Genomic DNA, 22,680 nt, shown 5'->3' on the forward strand with positions numbered 1-22,680 from the left:
GGACCCCCAGCCCATGACAGCTGTGCTTGGAACACCACACCGAAGAACAACATCCTGGGAGTTTAAGACCCACAAGCAAGAAGCTTTCCACAACCATTCCTTCCTCTGGACAAGAAAACAAAACTAAAGCAGCTCCAAACTACTAAATCAAGTTAACCCCCAGCTTGTTAGCCAGCTGAGATGTCAAAGCCAAAGTGGGGGAGAAAAAAAACCCCACACACCTCCAAAGCTGCTTCTGTTTACTGCTTACTGAGAGCTACTGTGGAAAAAACATCTGTATTTTTGCCCAGTGACTGCTGAAACCTTACTCCTGGATCTACTGGAGATCAGAGAGTCTGGAGAGCTCAGGATCACCTGAAACTCCACACCTGAATTCTGAATTCTTCACTTCCTCTCGAGTGTCTCACAGAAAATACTCTTCTGACTTTTCTTTAGGAAAAAGGAGAAGCTGGCCTTCAGTGCTACCCAGAAAATCCATATCCCAAGCATTTATTATTCCAGATGGTATTTTGTCAGAATTTTCTAGGTAACTAAGAACTGGTTGCAGGCTTTTGTTAATTGTCATCCTCACCCAGTCAGAACTTACATCCAGTCCCACTGCTGGTGAGGTGCTCTGCAGCAAGGGCTTAGCCACTGGGATTTTGCCATTTGTTGAGCCATTTCCAGCAGCTGGAGGCAGGGGATTCCCCGGGTGGTTGTGAAGCTGGGGGGTGCCTGCAGTGACAGCAATGACAGGCTGGGAGGCAGGAAGCACCCCAGAAGCCTGGAGCTGAAGCACAGCAGGCTGGGGGAGTACCACTGACTGACCTGGAACACAAGAACAAACAGGAGGGCTCAGTGGAGGATGAAATGGGTTTGTACCTGACCAGTTTGTAGGGGAATGCACTGGTATGGGAGGTAGAAAGCCTTGCTGCCTCTCCTGTCCCACAGTTATCTCCAGTTCTTCAGCACTGGTATATTCCAGGGGGGATTATATGGAATAATATTGTATAATTATAACTGGAATGTTTATATAATTATAATAATAAACAACAGCAATGATAGCAATAACAATAATATAACTGGAATATATATGTAATAACTGGAATATGTATATTAGAATAACTGGAATATATATAACAACTGGAATATATATATTATAACAACAGGAATATATACATACTATAATAACTGTAATATATATAATAACTGTAATATATATAACTGTAATATATATAATAACTGTAATACATATAATAACTGTAATACATATAATAACTGCAATATATATATAATAACTGCAATATATATATAATAACTGCAATATATATAATAACTGCAATATATATATAATAACTGCAATATATATATAACTAATATATAATAACTGGAATATATATAATAACTGGAATATATATAATAACTGGAATATATATTATAACTGGAATATATATTATAACTGGAATATATATATAATAACTGGAATATATATATAATAACTGGAATATATATATAATAACTGGAATATATATATAATAACTGGAATATATATTATAACTGGAATATATATATAATAACTGGAATATATATATAATAACTGGAATATATATATAATAACTGGAATATATATATAATAACTGGAATATATATATAATAACTGGAATATATATATAATAACTGGAATATATATTATAACTGGAATATATATATAATAACTGGAATATATATATAATAACTGGAATATATATATAATAACTGGAATATATATTATAACTGGAATATATATATAATAACTGGAATATATATATAATAACTGGAATATATATAATAACTGGAATATATATAATAACTGGAATATATATAATAACTGGAATATATATAATAACTGGAATATATATAATAACTGGAATATATATAATAACTGGAATATATATAATAACTGGAATATATATATAATAACTGGAATATATATATAATAACTGGAATATATATATAATAACTGGAATATATATATAATAACTGGAATATATATATAACTAGAACATATATATAATAACTGGGATATATATATAATAACTGGGATATATATATAATAACTGGGATATATATATAATAACTGGGATATATATATAATAACTGGAATATATATATAATGATAACTGGTATATATAATAACTGGAATACATATAATAATAATTGGAATATATATAATAACTGGAATATATACATATTATAATAACTGGAATATATATATAATAACTGGAATACATATATTATAATAACTGGAATACATATATTATAATAACTGGAATATGTTCCAGTTGGGACTCAGCCCATCCTGCAAACCACATGAAATGTATGAAAGGGACCCACTACACCAAAGTCTCTCCCCAACCCCAGCTGGTGTTCCAAGTTAAAAGTCAGCACTTCCCAGAAATTTTAGGCATTTCAGTATTGCTAACACTTAAACACTTTGGAACAACTTTTTCAAAGAACTCAGCCAGCTTACCTCAGTCTTCCTCCTCCTTTTTGTCTACCCCTACTTTATTGCTATAATCAAATGGAAAACTGACTGCACAGAAGTGACTCAAACTACACAAACCAACCCAGAACCAGCATAGAGAGAGATGATAAATGAGAACAATCCAAGTTATGCTTTCAAAACATAAGTTAAAGCCTCAAGTCCCACTGAGAGAAATCACTTTTTTGAAAAATGTGTTGTGAGAAATTTTATGGGCAAGCTGAACAGAGCTTAAAGAAAAGCAAAACAGAAAAAAATGAGGTAATTTTGATAAGAGTTTGAAGTGGAATTAAGAATAGTCACAAGTAGTCATCCAACAACTCCATTTAACTCAAGCAGGTACCCAAGTGACATTTTGCTGTCTGAAAACACATGAATGTCTCTAGTTTTTTGTAACAGGATGACCTTGCCAGCTCTCAGAAACCTCATGTTCCAGCTGAGCATTCCAACCCAAATGCACAGCAATTGTTACATTTAACCAACCTTTCAGAGAGTGAAGAATTCAGACTTTTAACCAGCACCAAGGTCTCTTATGTATAAGGTGAAGGTTTAGCTCTCCTTTTTTGCAGAGATAATCTTGAAGACACCATTAAGTCACCACTACCTTACTGAAGAACTTCAAATGCTGAATTTGAGATTATTTCAACAATTTCTGCAATGCATAAAATATGTAAGGCTCTCAGATCACGTTTTCTTCTTTAAGTTTTTATGAAAGGGACTGTAAAAAAAAAAAAGAAATTGTGCTCCCATCACCCCCCTCATGCTCCTTTGAAGACAACAGCATATTTCAAACTGGTAGCTCTGACTTGTTGTGTGCAGGGGATTTGAATTAACAAAAAAGATCCTTGAGTATTTTGTTATGGAAGTGGCACTAAGAATTTTTAAACACACCAGGAGTTAAAATAAATACAGGGCATGGAAATCCTTTCCCCAAAGTACTTCCTCTCGAGTGTCTCACAGAAAATACTCTTCTGACTTTTCTTTAGGAAAAAGGAGAAGCTGGCCTTCAGTGCTACCCAGAAAATCCATATCCCAAGCATTCATTATTCCAGATGGTATTTTGTCAGGTGGAACAGAAGGAATAAAAATTAGGTCATGCTGACCTCTGTGTTTCATGCAGCCCAACAATCTTGGGCATGGTGTAACAAATGTCAGCATCCCCAGCTTTGGCTTAACTCCTGATGGAGGAAAAATTAGACATAAAGGCTAATTTTTCACTCTTGTAGTAATTTCTGCAAAAATCTGCAGGGCTCTGGGAGGTGTGCCCAGGTGGAGGAACTCTTGGTAGTGATGGAGCTCCAGGAGGAGGTGGTCAGGATGAGGGACATGAGGGAATGGGAGAGGGAAAGAGACACTTGGAGCCCCACCCTGCCTCCCAAAACAGAAATCCAGCAGGCAGAGAGAGCCCCTGAAGGACTCATCTCCTTTTCCTTCCATGCCTTAGAGCCTGGACAGCAAACCACAAGAGACTGCAGCCACCAGCTGGGAAAAACCAGCAACTGCAATTTAACAATGAATTCCAGCAGTGCCATGAACGTCCCCCCTGCCTTAGCTGAGAAGGGAAATAAGGCTTGGGACTCAGAAATGAAAGCTCAAGCTACTTCAAAAAACTCTTAGAGGGCAAGAGGAGGAATGAAGTGGGCAGGAAATCACTTGTTACCCTCAGCTTGCAGCTGGAAGCAACTGCTCTAACTTCTGATACTGCTCTTAACTCCCACCAGATTTTCCAACAACCTATTTAATGCAGTTCAGTGAGCTACAAAGCCACCAACTCACATTCCCACCATCCTACAGCAGAGTTTCACCTAAGTAAAAAGCTTTCATCACTCCTCTCAAGCTTCATTCAAGCCATCCAAGCTGATTCTGCTGGCCACCCCTTTGGTTACAACAGCACAACAGTTGCCACCTTAAGCACCACTTGCCCTCCCAAGCAGAGTCCCTAAAAATCCTTCCAAATCAGCAGTTTTCTCTGGGAAAGTGTTCAACAGAGTCTCTTTTGCTGCACTGTCTTCCATTCCACATAAATGGAATTTCCCCTTTCCATGTTAACTTCCTTCTAGAGACCATCCCAAACTGGCAGGGTGTTTGCACCCCAAGTCCTGGCTCAAGATAATTCACCTACCTTTAGGGGGTGCTGGCTGGATGTTAACTACTGGCTTCTTTGGCAGAGGCACAAGGGTGGGAAGGGTCTGAATAATGATGGTTTTAGCTGGGATGCCAATGTTAGCCTGAGCCTCAGGCACAGCAGGCAAAAGGGGTTTGGGTTGTATTGAAGGTCTGGGTGCTGTCTGACCACACTTCTTCAGGAGCTTTGTAGAATTATTTGCTAGGGAAGGAAAAAGAGTCAAAGTTGGACCAGAAGACATAAAATGAAGGCTTCAGGTTTGCATGGTTGGGTTTTTTACCCATCTATGTTTAAAACAGACACATCTGGTGATAAATTTAAGTCAGAAATGACAGAACATGCTGGTGACTGCCAGCTGACCATCCAGTGCAGGACAATACCTGCACTGCCTCTCAGAGTAACTTCACCTTTCATACCAGAACGAGGAGTGGTGCTGCCAGCAGGCTTCTTCCCTCCAGCTCCTTCAGGGGAGGGGGGGCTTTTGCAGCTCTTGCTGTAGAGAGAGATGGGAGACATCTGGGAGCTACAGCTGAAGTCCACATCATCCTGCAAACAGAAAAAAACCCACTTCAGAAGCAGATAAAAGGATCTACTAGCAGCTCAGAGTCTATCAGCCTTCCAGGGGATCTCTGCTCCTGCTTCAGAAAGCAGGAGAAAGGTTTTGTTCTGCAGTTTTATTCCAGCCTGTGGTAATTACCACTGAAAACCCAAGTACCTCTCCTTATCAGCAGGGTGAAGGGGGAGTCAGAGGCCAGCAACTGCCAGACATTAAGAGGCATTTGCTTGGCAAGCAGGAAAAAACCTGAGGAAACAGAACTGGAGGTGTTTTTTTTTAGATTGGGTCACAACAGGAGCAGAAGGAAAACACCACTCAATGGAAGTTGGGTTTGCAAGGGCTGGAAGAAAAAAAACATTTCCTCTGCTGTCACGACCAGTAAATCACTGGGCTTTTTGTGTCATTGCTATTATCTGTGTCACAGGGAGGGTTTTCATACGGGCACATTCTGCACTGGAGAGTCCACAGCTGATGGAGAAGGGACAGAACAATTTGAAGAGGCTGGTGATAAGGGTTCTGTCTTCACACCTCCACCTGCAAGAGGCAGATAAAGAAATTTTACTCTTCAAGTGTTATAAAGCAGGAGATTATTCTAAGAACACACTTGCCCAACACCAGCTACTTAAATCCTGAAGCAAGGCACAGCAAAAAACACACCAAGCTAGAAGATACTGAAGAACCCTGTTCATAGAATCATAGAATTGGCTGGGTTGGAAGGGACCTCAGAGCTCATCAAGTCCAACCCTTGATCCACTCCCACTGCAGTTCCCAGCCCATGGCACTGAGTGCCACATCCAGGCTCTTTTGAAATATCTCCAGGGATGGAGAATCCACCCCTTCCCTGGGCAGCCCATTCCAATGCCTGATCACCCTCTCCAGAAAGAAATTCTTTCTCATGTCCAACCTAAACCTCCCCTGGCACAACTTGAGACCTCTTGTGCCCTCTTGTCTTGCTGAGAGTTGCCTGGGAAAAGAGCCCAACCCCCCCCTGGCTCCAACCTCCTTTCAGGGAGTTGGAGAGAGTGATGAGGTCTCCCCTGAGCCTCCTCTTCTCCAGCCTCAACACCCCCAGCTCCCTCAGCCTCTCCTCAGAGGATCTGTGCTCCAGTCCCTTCCCCAGCCCAGTTGCCTCCTTTGGACCTGCTCCAGCACCTCAATCTCCTTCCTGAGCTGAGGGGCCCAGAACTGGACACAGGACTCAAGCTGTGGCCTCCCCAGGGCTGAGCACAGGGGCAGAATCCCTTCCCTGGACCTGCTGGCCACGCTCTTCCTGAGCCAGCCCAGGATGCCATTGGCCTTCTTGGCCACCTGGGCACACTGCTGCCTCCTCTTCAGCTTCCTGGCAATCCAGACTCCCAGCTCCCTCTCTGTCTGGCTGCTCTCAGCCACTCTGTGCCCAGCCTGGAGCTCCCCATGGGGTTCTTGTGGCCAAAGTGCAGGACCCGGCACTTGGAATGTTGAACCTCATCCCGTTGGGATCAGCCCAACTCTCCAGTCTGTCCAGGTCCCTCTGCAGAGCCCTCCTGCCTTCCAGCTGATCCACACTCCCCCCCAGCTTAGTGTCATCTGCAGATTTGCTGATGATGGACTCAATCCCCTCATCTCAATCATCACTAAAGATATTGAACAGCACTGGGCCCAACACTGATCCCTGGGGGACACCACGGCCGCCATTTTGCTGCAGCCCCGTTCAGCACCACTCTCTGGGCCCGGCCCAGTTAATTATTTATATCTATTTTTTCAGCCAGGAAGGGTTAGGAACAGGGTCAGGGCAGCCCTTGCCAGCTGTACCCATCCTACAGAAACACTGCCTGACTTTTCAACAGGGTGAAGTGTTCCAATTAGTTCCACTAAATGAATATCAGAGTTCCAAGAGTCCTGGGGAGTGCAGGGGAAGACTCAGACCTGCACAGCACAACTGATGTTGTTACCTTCATAAGCATGGCCTGTAATGTTCCAAAGATCTGAGTCCCAGGACATCAAATCCAAATCAAAGTGAAAGTTATAGAGCTCATTTTCCTGAAATGAAAGAAAAAAGTTCAGGAAAAGAGACAAGAGAAAAAGACAAGACAGGTTAAAGCCACCCCTCACTATGTGCACGTTCTTACAGAGTTAGGAAATAAACCAAAATCATCACTTGGGGTTGCCTGAAGATAAAAAGCCCTCAAGGAGGGCAATTCTCAAATTTTAATTGGAAAATTTACTTAATGCTTTTCCATTATCAGATTTGCAGGAAAAAAAAAAAAAAAGCAAAAAAACAAAAAAATACAAAAAAAACCAAAAAACCCCAAATAACAAACAAACAAACACCCCCCAAAAAAACCCAACAAAACAAAAAAAAAACCAAAAAACCCAACCCTGTGTCAGTAGCAGTTTACCAGTAGCAGAAGAGATTCAAGGACTTGTATTTGCTCAAGATCTGATGAGCAGCACCTATCAGGCCTCCCTATACCTGAATAAATTGGCCTCATCACCTTCTAAGTGCCCTGGTTTCCTTTTCCAACAGAAAAGAAACAGACCCAAAAAACTTCATTTTATAATAAGACCTTTAAAACAACGCCCAGGTTTTTGCTCCCTGTTTTTCTGCTAAAACACCTGGAAGTCTGAGTTCCCTACAAAGTGCAGCACTTTTATGAGCAGATGCATGAAAAATATAAATATTTCATACCTTAAATTACAGAATTCAACCCTTTTTGCTCCTCGCTATGCTGAATTAAGGCAGATAGTTAACCCTATATATCATGCTCGTAACGCAAGAAGTCTTGGCCTCACACCACAGTGTGATGATAATGTTAAGCTTTTAAATGTAGCTGCTAGAACTGCTTTAGCTCTTTTTATTCCTGGTGCTGCCACAGGAAACACGCTTACTAACCTCACTAGATTAGCATGTTGGGCTGAAAAGCAAGCAAATATCACTACTGAGATTTTAGATAACCTTTTAGTGGATCAAAATAGTTTGCGACACGCTTTATTGCAAAATGGTGCTGCTATAGATTTTTTATTGTTAGCCCAGGGTCATGGATGTCAGGAGTTTGAAGGCATGTGCTGTATGAATCTCTCTGCTCATAGTGACAGCATCCACACAAGCATCATGCAGTTGAAGTGTCACACACAGAAGATTCAGCAACAAATAAACCCCCTCGGCGATGCTTTCACAGCCTGGCTTCATGATATGGGACTTACAGGATGGCTTTTACCTTTTGTTAATTATACTGGGTTTGTAATTCTGATTTTGCTTTTGTTCTTGCCTTGTCTTTTTCAATGTATCCAGCGAATACTTGATAGAACTGTTTCTAAAGTTTTTCTTGTGCAACAGAAGGGGGGAGATGTAGGAATAAAGGCAGCATGTATTGATAGCAGAGAACAATTGATGGAGACAGGCTGGTTATCACTCAAACCATGGAGTGAACCTAGCCCCAGGCATGCTGGATAAGCACAGGACTTTCTGCAGATGCAGACCCCCTTGCTTACAAGCATGCCAGATAAGCATGGGACTTTCTACAGACCCCCTTGCTTGCAAGATCTCCTGGAAAACAGATGAGTGGTGTAAAACAGAGGTTATCTCCCTACCATGTAACTAATTGCGTAGTAACGTGCTAACTGTAACTAATCCATCAGGTAATTCCATATGTTATGCAAGATAAGAAAAAGGTATATAACTGTGTGTAAGAGTAGGAATAAACAGAGTTAGTTTGCACCAAACTGTTTCCCCGTCCTTCGTGCAGCATTTCATACCTTAAATTACAGAATTTTTTCCCTACCATGCATTCTGCAAACACATTTCTCTTTCTGTTCTCAACTTGCCTACTAAAGGGGGTCTCAGAAAATCTGCAGGCTGCACAGAAATTAAAATCTGCAGCCTAGGAAGAAATAAAAGCTTATCAAAGCTTCTTTGTAGGAAGAATGAGCAAAATCCCCAGCTTGAGCTGTGCAGGAAGAGCCTCCACACAGGTAACTAATGCCAGTGGGGAATATCCTGCCCTGGGACAATGCAGCAGTTCCCAAATTCCCTCCAGTGCCTGGCTCTGCAGCACCTGTAGGAATGGTGAGGGATAACCCAGGTGTTGTGCTGGATTAGGGCTCAGAGAGCAGAGTGAGGGCAGGGGGAGAACAGAGGGGAAAATCCCCTAAATGCCCCAGGATTCAGAGAGAAAAAGCTGTGTACAACCAGACAGGGAAAAATGTGAATAATGCTGCCAGCAAAGTGTTCAGAAAAAATAGATATAAATAAATAACCCCCCAAGAAGCCTATGGCAAACCTCACCCATGTCCCTCTTTCCATGGAATGGGTTGGGAGGGACCTTAAAGCTCATCCAGTCCCAACCCCTGCATGGGCAGGGACCCCTCCCACAGCCCAGGGTGCTCCAGGCCCCATCCAACCTGGATTGAACACTTCCAGGGATGGGGCAGCCACAGCTTCCTTGGGCAACCTGGGACAGGGGCTCAGCACCCTCAAATTAAAGAATTTTTTCCTCATGTCCAATCTCAATCTCCCCTCCTCAAGTTTTAACCCATTCCCCTTGTCCTCTCCCTAAAAAAAGTGTCCAAAGCCCTCCCCCAGCTTTCTTGTAGCCCCTTCAGATATTGGAAGGTTGCTCTGAGCTCACCTGGGAGCCTCCTCTTCTCCAGGCTGAACAACCCCAATCCCTCAGCCTGGCTTCCCAGGGAGGTGCTCAGCCCTCTGAGCATTTCAGTGGCTCTGCTCTGGACACCTTCCAGGAGCTCTGCGTCCTTCTGATGTTGGGGACTCCAGAACTGGACACACAACTCCAGGGGGGGGTCTCACAAGAGCAGAGCAGAGGGGGAGAATCCCCTCCCTCTCCCAGCTCTCTGTGCAGCTTTGGATGCAGCCCAGCACACAGTTGGTTTCTGGGCTGGAAGCACACACTGATGCCTCATCCTGAGCTTCTGCTCCACCACCACCCCCAAATCCTTCTCCTCAGGCCTGCCCTCAATCCTTCCTCATCCCAAGCTGTATTTTTGCATGGGATTGCCCTGACCCAGGTGCACAGATTTATCCCCTTCCCCCTTTGTTATCCAAAGCATGGAACAGCTCTAAACAACCTCTAAGTTGTTTAGAGTTGATTTATAGAAATAGGTAAATTATATTTGAAAAGCAATGGGGCATAAATAACACTCCTGTATAAAAAAATTTACCTTTCTTTAAATGCAGAAACCTAGTAATACAAATAAATCCAACCAGATAATTGTTTGGAGGGCTATGCTGCTGTTTAGCCACGAATACACAGCAGCTTTAGAGTGTACATTCCAGCAAAAAAAACCCAAAACCCTAAACTGGTGATTTTTTACATTAAGTAGAAGTTACTTAAGTAGAATTCTACTTAAGCAGAATTTCTACATTAAGTGCAACCACAACCATATGGGGGAGAGGGGCTGGAGCACCAGGGGCAGTAGCAACCCAGAAATAAATGATATATTTTTTTTATATATATGTATCCTGTGCCTCCAGACACTCTTTCCCCTCAGCACTGCCTGGCACCCAGCTCCCCATCCCCACAGCACCTCAGGCTTTCAGTCTACACTCTCCCCTTTATCCTGGCCTTGAAACCCCCCCTTTATCCCCACAAACAACTCTGCCCCTCCCAGCTGGGCCGCAACACGGGGCTGGATTCCCAGGAAACTCCGCTGCCTCCTCCCACAGAGGCCGCTCCGAGCCCCACCGCGTTTCCCATCACCTCCGCTGACACCACCGGGCCCTGCCCGCGGGGAGCCCCTCTCCTCCCTCCCTCCGGCCCGGTTCTCACCTCGGGTTCGTCACTCGGGATCCGCCTCGGTTCCGCAGCGCTCAGCAGCTCGTTCAGCTCCTCGCCCAGCACCGCCTCTGCGGGACAGACAGAAGCCTCAGCGACGGCCCGGCCCCGGTAGGAACCTCCCCGGCGTTGTTCCGCGTCCCCCTGAGCCGCACTCACCCCAGTCCAGGCCGTCTCCCGGTACCGGCAGCAGCCCCGCCGGCTCCCACTCCGCCTCCATCGCCGCCATCGCTTCCGCCTTCCTCCTCAAGCACACGTCTCCTTCCGGCCGAGGCCACGCCCCCCTCGCCTACGGCGGCCGCCGGAGGACACGCGAGTGCGGTGCGCGGGCTTCGCTTTTGCGCAGGGGCAGAGCCGGCGCTATCCCTACCCCCCCTCCCCATCCCACGCACCCCGGGACACGGAGGCGACTCGAGTGGGACAGGAGTTTATTGAGACCTCGCTGACACAAGATCCGCGGGAGATGGTCCCGCGGGAGGCTGGCGCTCGGCCACGCCGCTCTTCAGCATCCTCAGTGCCCGGGAGGCGCGGGAGGCTCCGCGCCTCGCTCGGTACCGCGGGCAGCACCGGGCCGAGCTGTCCCTCTGTGTCCCCCCGTCGGGACCGACTGCTGGGCCACACGGTGAGGTCCGCTCACGACCAGGCTGGAAAAAAAGGAGAGGTGGAAGGGGCGTTGCACCGGGAGGGCTCTGCCCCTCCCTTCCCAAGGGATGTGTGTGTGTGTCCCCACGCCCAGCCGGGTGAATTTTCCACGCGTGATTCCCAGCCAGGAGCTGAGGGTGCCGCCAGCATCTGGCCGGGTCTCTACCTGAGAGGTTGGCATCGTATGCTGCGTTGGTGAAGATGCCCGGTGATCCCAGGTCACTGGAAAACACACACAGGGATTACAGGGATTACACCTTGGGGGAGATGGGGAGGGGGGTGGGAAGGGGACAGTGCAGCCCCAGCCATCCAAGGTGGTCCCACTGGCAATAAAAGGTAGAACTGAGGGATGAGAAGGGGGCAGTGCAGCCTCAGCCATTAAAGGTGGTCCCACTGCCTATAAAAACAACAGGTCTGGGGGATGAGAAGGGGGCAGTGCAGCCCCAGCCATCAAAGGTGGTCCCACTGCCTATAAAAACAACAGGTCTGGGGGATAAGAAGGGGACAGTGCAGCCCCAGCCATCCAAGGTGGTCCCACTCACAATAAAAACAGCAGAGCTGGGGGATGCAGGGTGACCACGGGGCTGTGAGAAGCACAGGGCAGAGCCACCCTCTTAGAGAGCACAACTCTCACCTGGTGGAGTTCAGGAGCTGCTTCTTCTCCTCTGGTGATGGTGTCGAGCAGGGGCAGCAGGGAGGAAAGAAAGAAATAACCAGATATTTTCAATAGAGGACTTGGGAAACCATAGCAGCAATGGTTGACAGTGAATGGGAATGAACAAGCACAACATGGAGCAGGGAGGGGAAGCTGAGGAATTTGCCACTTTGCCCCCCAAACCTGGCTGCTGACATCTGCAGCTGGAGAAACGAGCAAGGAGGTGCTGCTGGACACAGGGCACTGACAGCAGGCAGGACACTTGTCAAACTCTTCTGATCATCTTCTGATCATCCCCCCTCTCCCCTAGGATTTTTTGCTTGAGAAGCCCTGGCCAAAGCAAGAGGGGGCTGGGAGAGGTGTTTCTGTACCTCTGGTGCTGAGCCTCTTGGCCAGGAGGGCAATGAGTGTCCCTGAGAGCACGATGCCAGCCAGTGCCAGAGCTGTGCCACTGCTGGAAGCCAGGACTTGCTTTAAGAAAGGAGCACGGTCCTCTGAAACACAGCCACAAGGCCCACAAGTTAGAAAGTCATCAGCACCCCAGGTGGAGGGGTGCCATCCAAACACAGGCAGGATGTGACCCTCCCCAGAGTTGGGGGCACCTGCACAAACTGGGGGCTGCCTGGTCCAGTTCCCCGTGGCCGCACAGCGCAGCACCTCTGCTCCCATCCTGACAAACCCTTCCTCACAGGAAAAAGTGCACAGGGAGTTGTAGGTGAAGTTCCCATGCTGGTGGGAGCAGTTGAGCTCTGCTCTGCTGGGGGGATCCAGCTCTGGGCAGCTGATGGCTGAAGAGAAAGCAGAGTGGCAGCATCAGTACAACAGTGGGAGTGGGGTGGGAAGAGGTGGATGAGCTGGATGGATGAGGGATGATGCCACACACGTGGGATGAGGAGAGGTACCTCTGCAATGTGGGGCATCCCCACTCCAGGTCCCCGTGGCTGTGCACTCACGGGTCTCTGAGCCCACCAGCTCAAACCCCACCTGGCAGGAGAAGTCACACGTGGAGCTGAAGGCAAAGTCCCCATGGAGATGGGAGCAGTTCAGGTCTCCCTGGTCTGGAGCACTGAGCACAGGGCAGGTGATGGCTGCAGGAACACAGATACACTTCAAACAGGAACCTGGGGACTACAAAGCTAAACTCTTTGGGGATCAAGGGCCCAGGGAACATCCTAATGTCACTCCAAGGCCAGTGACACCTTGGAGAGCAGCTCTACCTTCACACTGTGGGGCATCCCCACTCCAGGTCCCCGTGGCTGTGCACTCCAGGGTCTCTGAGCCCACCAGCTCAAACCCCACCTGGCAGGAGAAGTCACACGTGGAGCCAAAGGCAAAGTCCCCATGGATCTGGGAGCAGTTCAGGTCTCCCTGGTCTGGAGCACTGAGCACAGGGCAGGTGATGGCTGCAAGAGAGAGAGACACACACCAAGCAGGAGTCTGTTGACTGAGAGACTGTTGGAACCAAGAGGCTGGGGTGACAATAGGATGTCCCCTAAGACCAGTGACACCCTCAGCTCTAACAACAGCTCTACCTTCACACTGTGGGGGACTCCCAGTCCAGGTCCCTGTGGCTGTGCACTCCAGGCTCTTTGTCCCCTTCAGCTCAAACCCCACCTGGCAGGAGAAGTCACACGTGGATCCAAAGGCAAAGTCCCTGTGGAGCTGGGAGCAGTTCAGGTCTCCCTGGTCTGGAGCACTGAGCACAGGGCAGGTGATGGCTGCAAGAGGGACAGAGATACCACTTCAGGTAGGAGCCTGAGGATCACAGCATCAAACTGCTGGGATAGGAGCATCAAGACACCCAAGGACACCCCAGCATGAAACCAAGGGCTGGGACACCTTGATCAGCAGCAGCTCTACCTTCACACTGTGGGGCATCCCCACTCCAGGTCCCTGTGGCTGTGCACTCCAGGCTCTCTGTCCCCTTCAACACAAACCCCACCTGGCAGGAGAAGTCACACGTGGATCCAAAGGCAAAGTCCCTGTGGAGCTGGGAGCAGTTCAGGTCTCCCTGGTCTGGAGCACTGAGCACAGGGCAGGTGATGGCTGCAGGAACACAGATACACTTCAAACAGGAACCTGGGGACTACAAAGCTAAACTCTTTGGGGATCAAGGGCCCAGGGAACATCCTAATGTCACTCCAAGGCCAGTGACACCTTGGAGAGCAGCTCTACCTTCACACTGTGGGGCATCCCCACTCCAGGTCCCCGTGGCTGTGCACTCCAGGGTCTCTGAGCCCACCAGCTCAAACCCCACCTGGCAGGAGAAGGCACACGTGGAGCCAAAGGCAAAGTCCCCGTGGAGGTGGGAGCAGGCAGCATGGCCCATCTCAGGCATGGCCAGGGCTGAGCATTTGACTGCTGCAAGGGCAAAGAGGAAAACTTCAAGCAGGAGCCTGGGAAAGTAGAGTCCAAGAGGGCAGGGAACATCAGTGTCACCCCAAGGCCAGTGACACTGTGGGGTCTAACAGCAGCTCTACCTTCACACTGTGGGGCATCCCCATTCCAGGTCCCCGTGGCTGTGCACTCAAGGCTCTTTGTCCCCTTCAGCTCAAACCCCACCTGGCAGGAGAAGTCACACGTGGAGCCAAAGGCAAAGTCCCCATGGAGATGGGAGCAGTTCAGGTCTCCCTGGTCTGGAGCACTGAGCACAGGGCAGGTGATGGCTGCAGGAACACAGATACACTTCAAACAGGAACCTGGGGACTACAAAGCTAAACTCTTTGGGGATCAAGGGCCCAGGGAACATCCTAATGTCACTCCAAGGCCAGTGACATCTTGGAGAGCAGCTCTACCTTCACACTGTGGGGCATCCCCACTCCAGGTCCCTGTGGCTGTGCACTCCAGGGTCTCTGTTCCGTTCAGCTCAAACCCCACCTGGCAGGAGAAGGCACACGTGGAGCCAAAGGCAAAGTCCCCGTGGAGGTGGGAGCAGGCAGCATGGCCCATCTCAGGCATGGCCAGGGCTGAGCATTTGACTGCTGCAAGGGCAAAGAGGAAAACTTCAAGCAGGAGCCTGGGAAAGTAGAGCCCAAGAGGGCAGGGAACATCAGTGTCACCCCAAGGCCAGTGACACTGTGGGGTCTAACAGCAGCTCTACCTTCACACTGTGGGGCATCCCCACTCCAGGTCCCTGTGGCTGTGCACTCAAGGGTCTCTGAGCCCACCAGCTCAAACCCCACCTGGCAGGAGAAGGCACACGTGGATCCAAAGGCAAAGTCCCCATGGAGCTGGGAGCAGTTCAGGTCTCCCTGGTCTGGAGCACTGAGCACAGGGCAGGTGATGGCTGCAAGAGGAAAGCAGGTCTCAGAGATAGGGTGGATGAGATTAAACCTAGGCTGCTTTTTCTCCTTTGAAGTTTCGTGCCCTGCTCAATCCCTCCAAGCTTATATCCAGCCTCATCTCACCAATCCTCACCCCACTTGCAGCTGTCTGACCCTGTCAGGATATACCCTGTCAGGATTTGCCCTTTTCCCAGCTGCAGGACAGCTGCCCCACTTTGCTCTTCTCTGAGCAACTCCTGACATGCTGAACACCCCCCCAGGGTGGAGCTGGGTGGCCTTAAGGATGAACAGACAGTGCCACTGGGGTGACGGAGGTACCAAGACACCATCCTGCCCCAACATGTGGTGCACCCAAGATACTGGCACCCCAGTGTGATTCCGGACAAGGAGCAAGAGCATGAGGACAGTCAGAGAGACCAAGGGGCTTATCCTGAGCTCACAGCTGCTCTGCCCATCACAACCTCATCAGGAAACCACTTCCTGCACGGAGCACCAGGAGCTGCTTCCCCAGAGGGCAAGGCCATGGTGAGCCCAGCCTATTCCCTGCCTGAGCAACGTTGGGCACACAGGGCTGGCTCCCCCAAGCATCAGTGCCACATCCCTGAGACCCTCAGCCCTTGGCAGGCCCTACCTGTGCAGGTGGGGGTCTCTGCTGACCACTGCTGGGATGCCAGGCACTGGAGCCTGCTTACACCTTCCTGCTGGAAGCCCTCCTGGCACTGGAACACACAGGTGGAGTTGTAGCTGAAGTCCCCAAAGGGATGGCTGCAGTTCATGTGCACTCCCTCGGGCTGGAGCCTGGCACACTGCACAACTGGGAGGGAGACAGTGCCACCAGCATGTTAGGAGCCTAAGGAAAAGGGTTTGAGCTCCCCAGCAGTGTGGGATGGGCACGGGGATGGGCATGGGGCTGGCTGGCTCACCATCCTCACACTCAGGGCCGTGGAAGCCCGGGTAGCACTCGCAGCGGTAGCTCCCGATGGTCTCCAGGCACTCTCCTCGCTGGCTGCAGGAGAAGGGCTGGCAGGAGGCTGCACAGACAGAGGATGGGTCATCAGGAGCCACTGGCCACCCTGCCAAAGTCCCCACACCCCTCCCTTAATAAAGATCTGCACCACATTCCCACCCCATGAAGCTCACCCCCCCTTACCCCGGTAGCACAGCGCCTTTTTCCTCCGGCTGCAGGGCTCATCATTCCACTTCCCTGATTCCTGCTGCCTCTTGATGTAGATCTCCACACAATCCTGGTTGGAGCGGCGGTTGTTGGGCTCCCCAGCTGCCCAGTTCTCTGCCTCCTTGGTCAGCACCTTCTTGGTGCCCACCCAGGTCCAGGTGCCACCCAGCTTGCGGATGCCGATCCAGTAGTAGCGCCCGTGGAAGGGCAGGCTCTGGTTGAGGTGCTGGATCTCCTCCTGGTTCTGTATGGCCACCAGGTCTGTGAAGAAAGTCCTGCAGTAGTTCCTGGCCTGCTCCCACGTGTAGTCCCCTTGGTCACTGTAGTGGTAGGTCCAGGCACCCACCTCCACTTGCATCACGGCGCCTGCGAGAGAGAGGGATGGGGTTTGGGATCACCATGGAAAGGATGGGAACTGGGTTGGGGGATGGAGTCCTTTGAGACAGGGGGACAGGCTAAGGTTGGCGTGGGGGCCAAGCAACCAGCTGGGTGAGGGGGCAAGATGAAGGGGCAAATGTGGGGGAAAACACTCCTAAGAGTTCATGGAGATCTGGGTGGATCGGGTATGGCAGAAGGAGCTGAGGTGGGACAGAAGGGGTGGCACAGGGTGATGGCTGAGACAGAGGGGCACAGGATGGGGCAGGAAGAGTGGCAGAAGATCCCCAAAGAGTGATGCCAACCCCTCCTCCAGCAAGTGTAGACCCCACAGCCCTGCTCCCCTGCCCAAAGGCAAAAACCCAACGTGAAGGTGGTTCTTTCAAACTCAGTTCCTTCTTTGGGTGCAGAAGCGATCACTTTGGTTTTCTTGCTTCACACTGAGGAGTCAGCTTGGAGCAGGGCAGAGAAAGCAGCACTACCCTGCCCAAAAGATGGTCATCTGAGCCAGAGATGCTCTGAAGTGTTTTGTAAAACTCAGTATTACAAAACAACATCTTGCAAAAACTGAGTTCACATCCTGGTCATGCCCAGCAGCCAGTGCAAAGACAGAGATTAAAAGGAACCCACACCCAGCCCTGATCTTATTTACAGCATTTCACACAACTTGATGCAATCAAACGGTTTTAGCCACAGAAAAAAAATCTTCCTCCCCTCTTCCCCAGAAGCAGGTGTCTCCCTAATTTCATAAAATGCTAGGGGGATCATATATCCATCTGTGCAGAAAGTGAGCTGGGTATCAAGCTTTGCTCCAAACAACTGACCTGGAGCACCCTGTGTCTCAGGAGAGGGCATCACATTGTGGTGATGCAGGCAAAGGTGTGGGACCAAGGATTAGGTGACAATCTAGGGTTTCCCAGGTCTAATTAGGGGTTTAGTTTGGGTGAAAATTACACATCACATTTTTCTAAGCAAAATTACCACAATTTACATGCTTTTCTGTGTGGCAGAGCAAACCATTCGCTTGGTTCAACAAAACTGAAGCTGAGGAAAACATGGCCTTCAACAGCAGCTCTCTTCTTTACCCCTGGGGAGTCTGACTCTGCAGAACAGAAGCTCAGGACACCCCCCATTAGCCTGTCCTGCCCCTACCCCCCACCTCCTGGTCCTTCCTACCTCTCCAGCATGGCTCAGAACAGCCACACTGCTAATTTCACACACCCCATCCCCTACCCAAGAAGGAGCAAGGGAGCCCATCCACTCCATGCCCATCCTCCCCATCCTCACCTGCCAGCACTATCATCCTCATTCCCACTCCTTCCCCTCAACTTTATGCTACCTCTCTCTGCTCTGCCTGGAGCTGAACACCCAGATGGGTGCTGTTTGCCTGCATATCAACCCACTGGCATCCCCACCACCCCACCAGTGCCTCCTTTCAGGGCAGTTCTCAGCACCTGCTGCACTTTTTTTTCCCCCTCTGAGCTAAATATGGGAAGGAAATATCCTCCAGGCAGCAAACCCCGATTAATTTCTCCTCTTGTTTTCTTCTCCTGATGTCAATGAACATAGAATCATAGAATCCTAGAATTCGCTGGGTTGGAAGGGACCTCAGAGATCACCAAGTCCAACCCTTGATCCACTCCCACTGCAGTTCCCAGCCCATGGCACTGAGTGCCACATCCAGGCTCTTTTGAAATATCTCCAGGGATGGAGAATCCACCCCTTCCCTGGGCAGCCCATTCCAATGCCTGATCACCCTCTCCAGAAAGAAATTCTTTCTCATGTCCAACCTAAACCTCCCCTGGCACAACTTGAGACCTCTTGTGCCCTCTTGTCTTGCTGAGAGTTGCCTGGGAAAAGAGACCAACCCCCCCTGGCTCCAACCTCCTTTCAGGGAGTTGGAGAGAGTGATGAGGTCTCCCCTGAGCCTCCTCTTCTCCAGCCTCAACACCCCCAGCTCCCTCAGCCTCTCCTCAGAGGATCTGTGCTCCAGTCCCTTCCCCAGCCCAGTTGCCTCCTTTGGACCTGCTCCAGCACCTCAATCTCCTTCCTGAGCTGAGGGGCCCAGAACTGGACACAGGACTCAAGCTGTGGCCTCCCCAGGGCTGAGCACAGGGGCAGAATCCCTTCCCTGGACCTGCTCCTGCGTGGTGCTGTCCCAGCTTTGCACCAGTGGGTCCTGTGGCTCAAAAAGCACGGCCGTGGGCAGGGGGTGAAGCTGCTGCTACAGTTCCCAGTGTCATGTACCCACTGCTAGGCTGCATTTGGGAAGCAAACACCCTGCAGAGACCACACACCCGGCCTGCCCCTCCCTGGGGGATCCCAGTCCCACGATGGGTCTGGCTGGAGGCAGCTGACCACGGGAGATGCAGCCCCCTCCCAGCCCTGGGATGTGACAGATGAGCCACCAAAGGATCCCTCCTGTCCTTCTCCGATGTCCCGGCCTTGCAGGCTCCCCAGCAGCAGGGTGTTTATTGCTTACCGAGCCGGCAGGAGGTATCTTACCCCATGCGATGGCAGCGATGCTCAGGCAGCAGAGGCGGCGGCGGGAGCCCGGAGCCCGCATCCTCCCGGCACAGCCCGGTCCCGTTCCCTGTGTGCCAAGGGAGGAGGCAGCGCTGAGCACCCAGGTCCCGCGGGGGCTCACACCCCCCACCCCCCACCCTGCACCCTCCCTGCTGCCACACGGACTTGTGCCCGCCCTTGTTCTGCCTCCCTGCTTGTGCCAGCTCCTCTGCCGGGGACAGTTCTGCTGCAGAAAGGGTCCCCTCACAACGAGACCCATCGGGGGAGTGGGAGAGTCCCTCCCCAACGAGACACATCCCAGGCAGTGGGAGAGGCTGTGCCAGCGCTGCTGTGGAGCCCCGAAATCTGGGGCATGCCCTGTGCTCCCCACCCCTCTCCCCCAGCTGGGGGCTGGCTCTGCAGCAGCAGTGCCCTGTGTGCCCGGCAGAGTTTCACTGCCTGGGGCAGAGGCACTGGTTCCTGCCTTTCCCTGAACCCCTTTTCCAGGCAGAACCCCCCCAAGGCAAGGAGTGGGACCTACCATGTCCAGCTGCTGGCAGCACCAGGGGTGGTTGGCAGGCAGTGGTGCTCACACTTCCTCCCAGTGCACACAGAGCATCACTCCCTGCCCTTGGCCTCTTCCCCTCCTGACCCAGCCTCTCTGCTAGCCCACATCCTGCCCCACATCTCTGCCTCCCCTGCCATGGGGCTCTCCCACTCCCAAAAACCCTGCTTGCAGCCCAGGGTTGGAAGGGAAGAGTGGGGGCTGCCCCTGGCATGGCCCTGGTGAGACTCAGCTCATCACCTGCCTCACAGGATGGGACCTGAGTGCTGCTTCCCCACTGGGAACCAGTGAGCTGGGACTGCTGGAGCCCCACAGGAGCTGCAGGATTGTCCAGCCCCAGCCCATGGTGCTCAGGGCACCCATTGTGTCCGTGTCACAGTGCCCAGGCTGGCAGTCAAAGATCAGAGGAGGGATGAGGTGCTAGGAGCTCCTGCATGGGCTGAACAAGAGAGTGGCTTGCAGCCTCCTGGCTCTCCTGACTCACAGGCTTTTTGCTCTGTCTGTGAATCATAGAATCACAGAATCCTAGAACTGGCTGGGTTGGAAGGGACCTCAGAGCTCATCAAGTCCAACCCTTGATCCACTCCCACTGCAGTTCCCAGCCCATGGCACTGAGTGCCACATCCAGGCTCTTTGGAAATATCTCCAGGGATGGAGAATCCACCCCTTCCCTGGGCAGCCCATTCCAATGCCTGATCCCCCTCTCCAGAAAGAAATTCTTTCTAATGTCCAACCTAAACCTCCCCTGGCACAACTTGAGACCTCTTGTGCCCTCTTGTCTTGCTGAGAGTTGCCTGGGAAAAGAGCCCAACCCCCCCTGGCTCCAACCTCCTTTCAGGGAGTTGGAGAGAGTGATGAGGTCTCCCCTGAGCCTCCTCTTCTCCAGCCTCAACACCCCCAGCTCCCTCAGCCTCTCCTCATAGGATCTGTGCTCCAGTCCCTTCCCCAGCCCAGTTGCCTCCTTTGGACCTGCTCCAGCACCTCAATCTCCTTCCTGAGCTGAGGGGCCCAGAACTGGACACAGGACTCAAGCTATGGCCTCACCAGTTATTAGACAATGTATTTTTCTGTCCTTGCTTTTAAGTCTTGATGAAAAAAGTCCAAGAAGATGCCAGAGGAACTTCCCCTGAGCTGTTAATATCCTTTATGGACTTCCAGCAATACTTCAGGAACACACCTCATTGTGTCCACCTTCCCTTGGATCATTCTTGAATCATCACAAATCTTTCTTTACCCTGTTACATGTCTAATTAAAATTAGATTGGCAGGATTTTCTGCAGGAATTACTCTGCTCACTTCCAGCAAAAGCCAAAGCAAGAGCCATTCAGGTCACATGCACTTTCCAGTTCCAGAGAAATTGATGCTGCTCCACTGGGACTCGTGGTAGACAAAAGGAGGAACCCATCCCACAAAAGCTGTGATCTACTCTAATGACTTTATACTCAGCCAGTGTAAATGGACCTCAGTTCCTGTCTCTGGTTCTCTTCCTTGCAAAATGTTTTACTGCAAAAGTCTATTTTTGTGCAGTTGCTGAGGATAAGCCTGGATGTCCAGTAATTCAGGACACTTTCTAGCTCATGAGCAGAGGGTGTGTGATTATGGTAAAGGAAGGCAGAGGCAGAAGGGAAGCTGCTGGGGCAGGAGAGAAGCTCCAAATACTCAGCCAGGCAGGGCAGGAGCTGCCTCTGCCATGTGGGGCTCAGAGAGGTGCTCAGAGCTGCATGGTCCCTGGGGGGAGCAGGCTGTGCCCCTGCCACTTTCACTTCTGCTGAGACCTGCCATGGGAGGGCAGGGCAGCAGAAAAAAAATATATATCTATTCCCACCTTTATTTTTGTAACTAAAAATAGCTTCTGGTTTTGCTTTAAAAACAGAAGCAAGGTGGTGAGACCCAGAAGCTGATGCTGTGAGGGGCAGAATGTGGCCAAGTTCAAAGGTATTGGGGCAAGGATGTGCTGTGACCACAGGGAGAGAAGACCCAAATCAGCTCTGCTGGGAGCTGGCTACTTACCAGGAGCCCTTTCCCATCTCAGCTGGTGTCTGATGCTGGCTGCCCAGGAAGGAATCAGGATGCTGTGAGGCACATGCTCCCCACTGGGTTTCCTGCTGTCCCAGGCCTGTCCCTGCAGTAAGGGCTGAGCAGTTCAGGAACATCCTGGGATGGAGCATCCTGTCCCAATGGACACCACTCTGAGGGCACAGCACAAACTGCAAGCCAGGGCTTCACTCAGCAGGGGCTCAGGGGAGCAAGAATGAAGGCACTTCCCTGTATCACCTCCTCACAGACCCTCTGAGCTCTGCAGGGATCTGGAATGAAAACGTGGAATGGAAATGTGCCTCTTTTGCCATGCCCCTATCCAGAGCCACAGCTGGAGGCCATGCTCTCCTCTCAGAGCCCTGCCTGGACTGGATCTGTTGTCAAGGGGCACAGGTCCCCCACTCCCACCTCCAGGCCACTGCCAAGGGTGCTGTGCTGGCCGTGGGGTTGGGCAACCCACCTGCAGGATGCAACCACGGGGATCTCTGGGG

The 22,680-nt window shown here is 50.5% G+C and overlaps 2 protein-coding genes across 7 annotated transcripts in view; both read right to left on the reverse strand.

Annotated features, from left to right (window-relative positions):
- ATF6 (activating transcription factor 6) overlaps positions 1–11,227 on the reverse strand; it is an 81,812-nt gene extending 70,585 nt beyond the window's left edge. For 2 of the 3 annotated variants that reach the window (XM_071751306.1, XM_071751304.1), the window contains exons 1-7: positions 11,112–11,227; positions 10,947–11,023; positions 7,113–7,200; positions 5,621–5,715; positions 5,033–5,171; positions 4,623–4,826; positions 587–807 (exon numbers count right to left, since the gene is read on the reverse strand). In XM_071751306.1, coding sequence (XP_071607407.1) covers positions 587–807; positions 4,623–4,826; positions 5,033–5,171; positions 5,621–5,715; positions 7,113–7,200; positions 10,947–11,023; positions 11,112–11,181 — 894 coding nt within the window. In that variant the 5' untranslated portion in view covers positions 11,182–11,227. The remainder of the gene's footprint in view (positions 1–586; positions 808–4,622; positions 4,827–5,032; positions 5,172–5,620; positions 5,716–7,112; positions 7,201–10,946; positions 11,024–11,111) is intronic. The other variant, XM_071751305.1, reaches the window with a different exon arrangement.
- Positions 11,228–11,363: 136 nt separating this feature from the next.
- Positions 11,364–22,453, reverse strand: SELP (selectin P). Of its 4 annotated transcripts, XM_071751327.1 has the most exons (17): positions 22,163–22,453; positions 19,588–19,675; positions 16,684–17,073; positions 16,457–16,564; positions 16,165–16,347; positions 15,350–15,535; positions 15,045–15,230; positions 14,730–14,915; positions 14,425–14,610; positions 14,110–14,295; positions 13,782–13,967; positions 13,152–13,337; positions 12,852–13,037; positions 12,621–12,743; positions 12,229–12,259; positions 11,761–11,816; positions 11,364–11,596 (listed from the first exon to the last, which is right to left on the reverse strand). In XM_071751327.1, the coding sequence occupies exons 2-17, from the start codon at positions 19,646–19,648 to the stop codon at positions 11,586–11,588; spliced, it is 2,451 nt and encodes an 816-aa protein (XP_071607428.1). In that variant the 5' UTR covers positions 19,649–19,675; positions 22,163–22,453; the 3' UTR covers positions 11,364–11,585. The 4 variants fall into 4 exon arrangements, with proteins under 4 accessions (XP_071607428.1, XP_071607424.1, XP_071607425.1 ...); XM_071751323.1 differs by lacking the exons at positions 14,425–14,610; positions 15,045–15,230 and adding an exon at positions 13,467–13,652; XM_071751324.1 differs by lacking the exons at positions 14,425–14,610; positions 15,045–15,230; positions 22,163–22,453 and adding exons at positions 13,467–13,652; positions 20,129–20,219 and having other exon boundaries at positions 19,565–19,675.
- Between the last annotated feature and the right edge of the window lie 227 nt (positions 22,454–22,680).

The sequence above is a fragment of the Heliangelus exortis genome, chromosome 8, assembly GCF_036169615.1.
Source record: "Heliangelus exortis chromosome 8, bHelExo1.hap1, whole genome shotgun sequence".
Classification (NCBI taxonomy): domain Eukaryota; kingdom Metazoa; phylum Chordata; class Aves; order Apodiformes; family Trochilidae; genus Heliangelus; species Heliangelus exortis.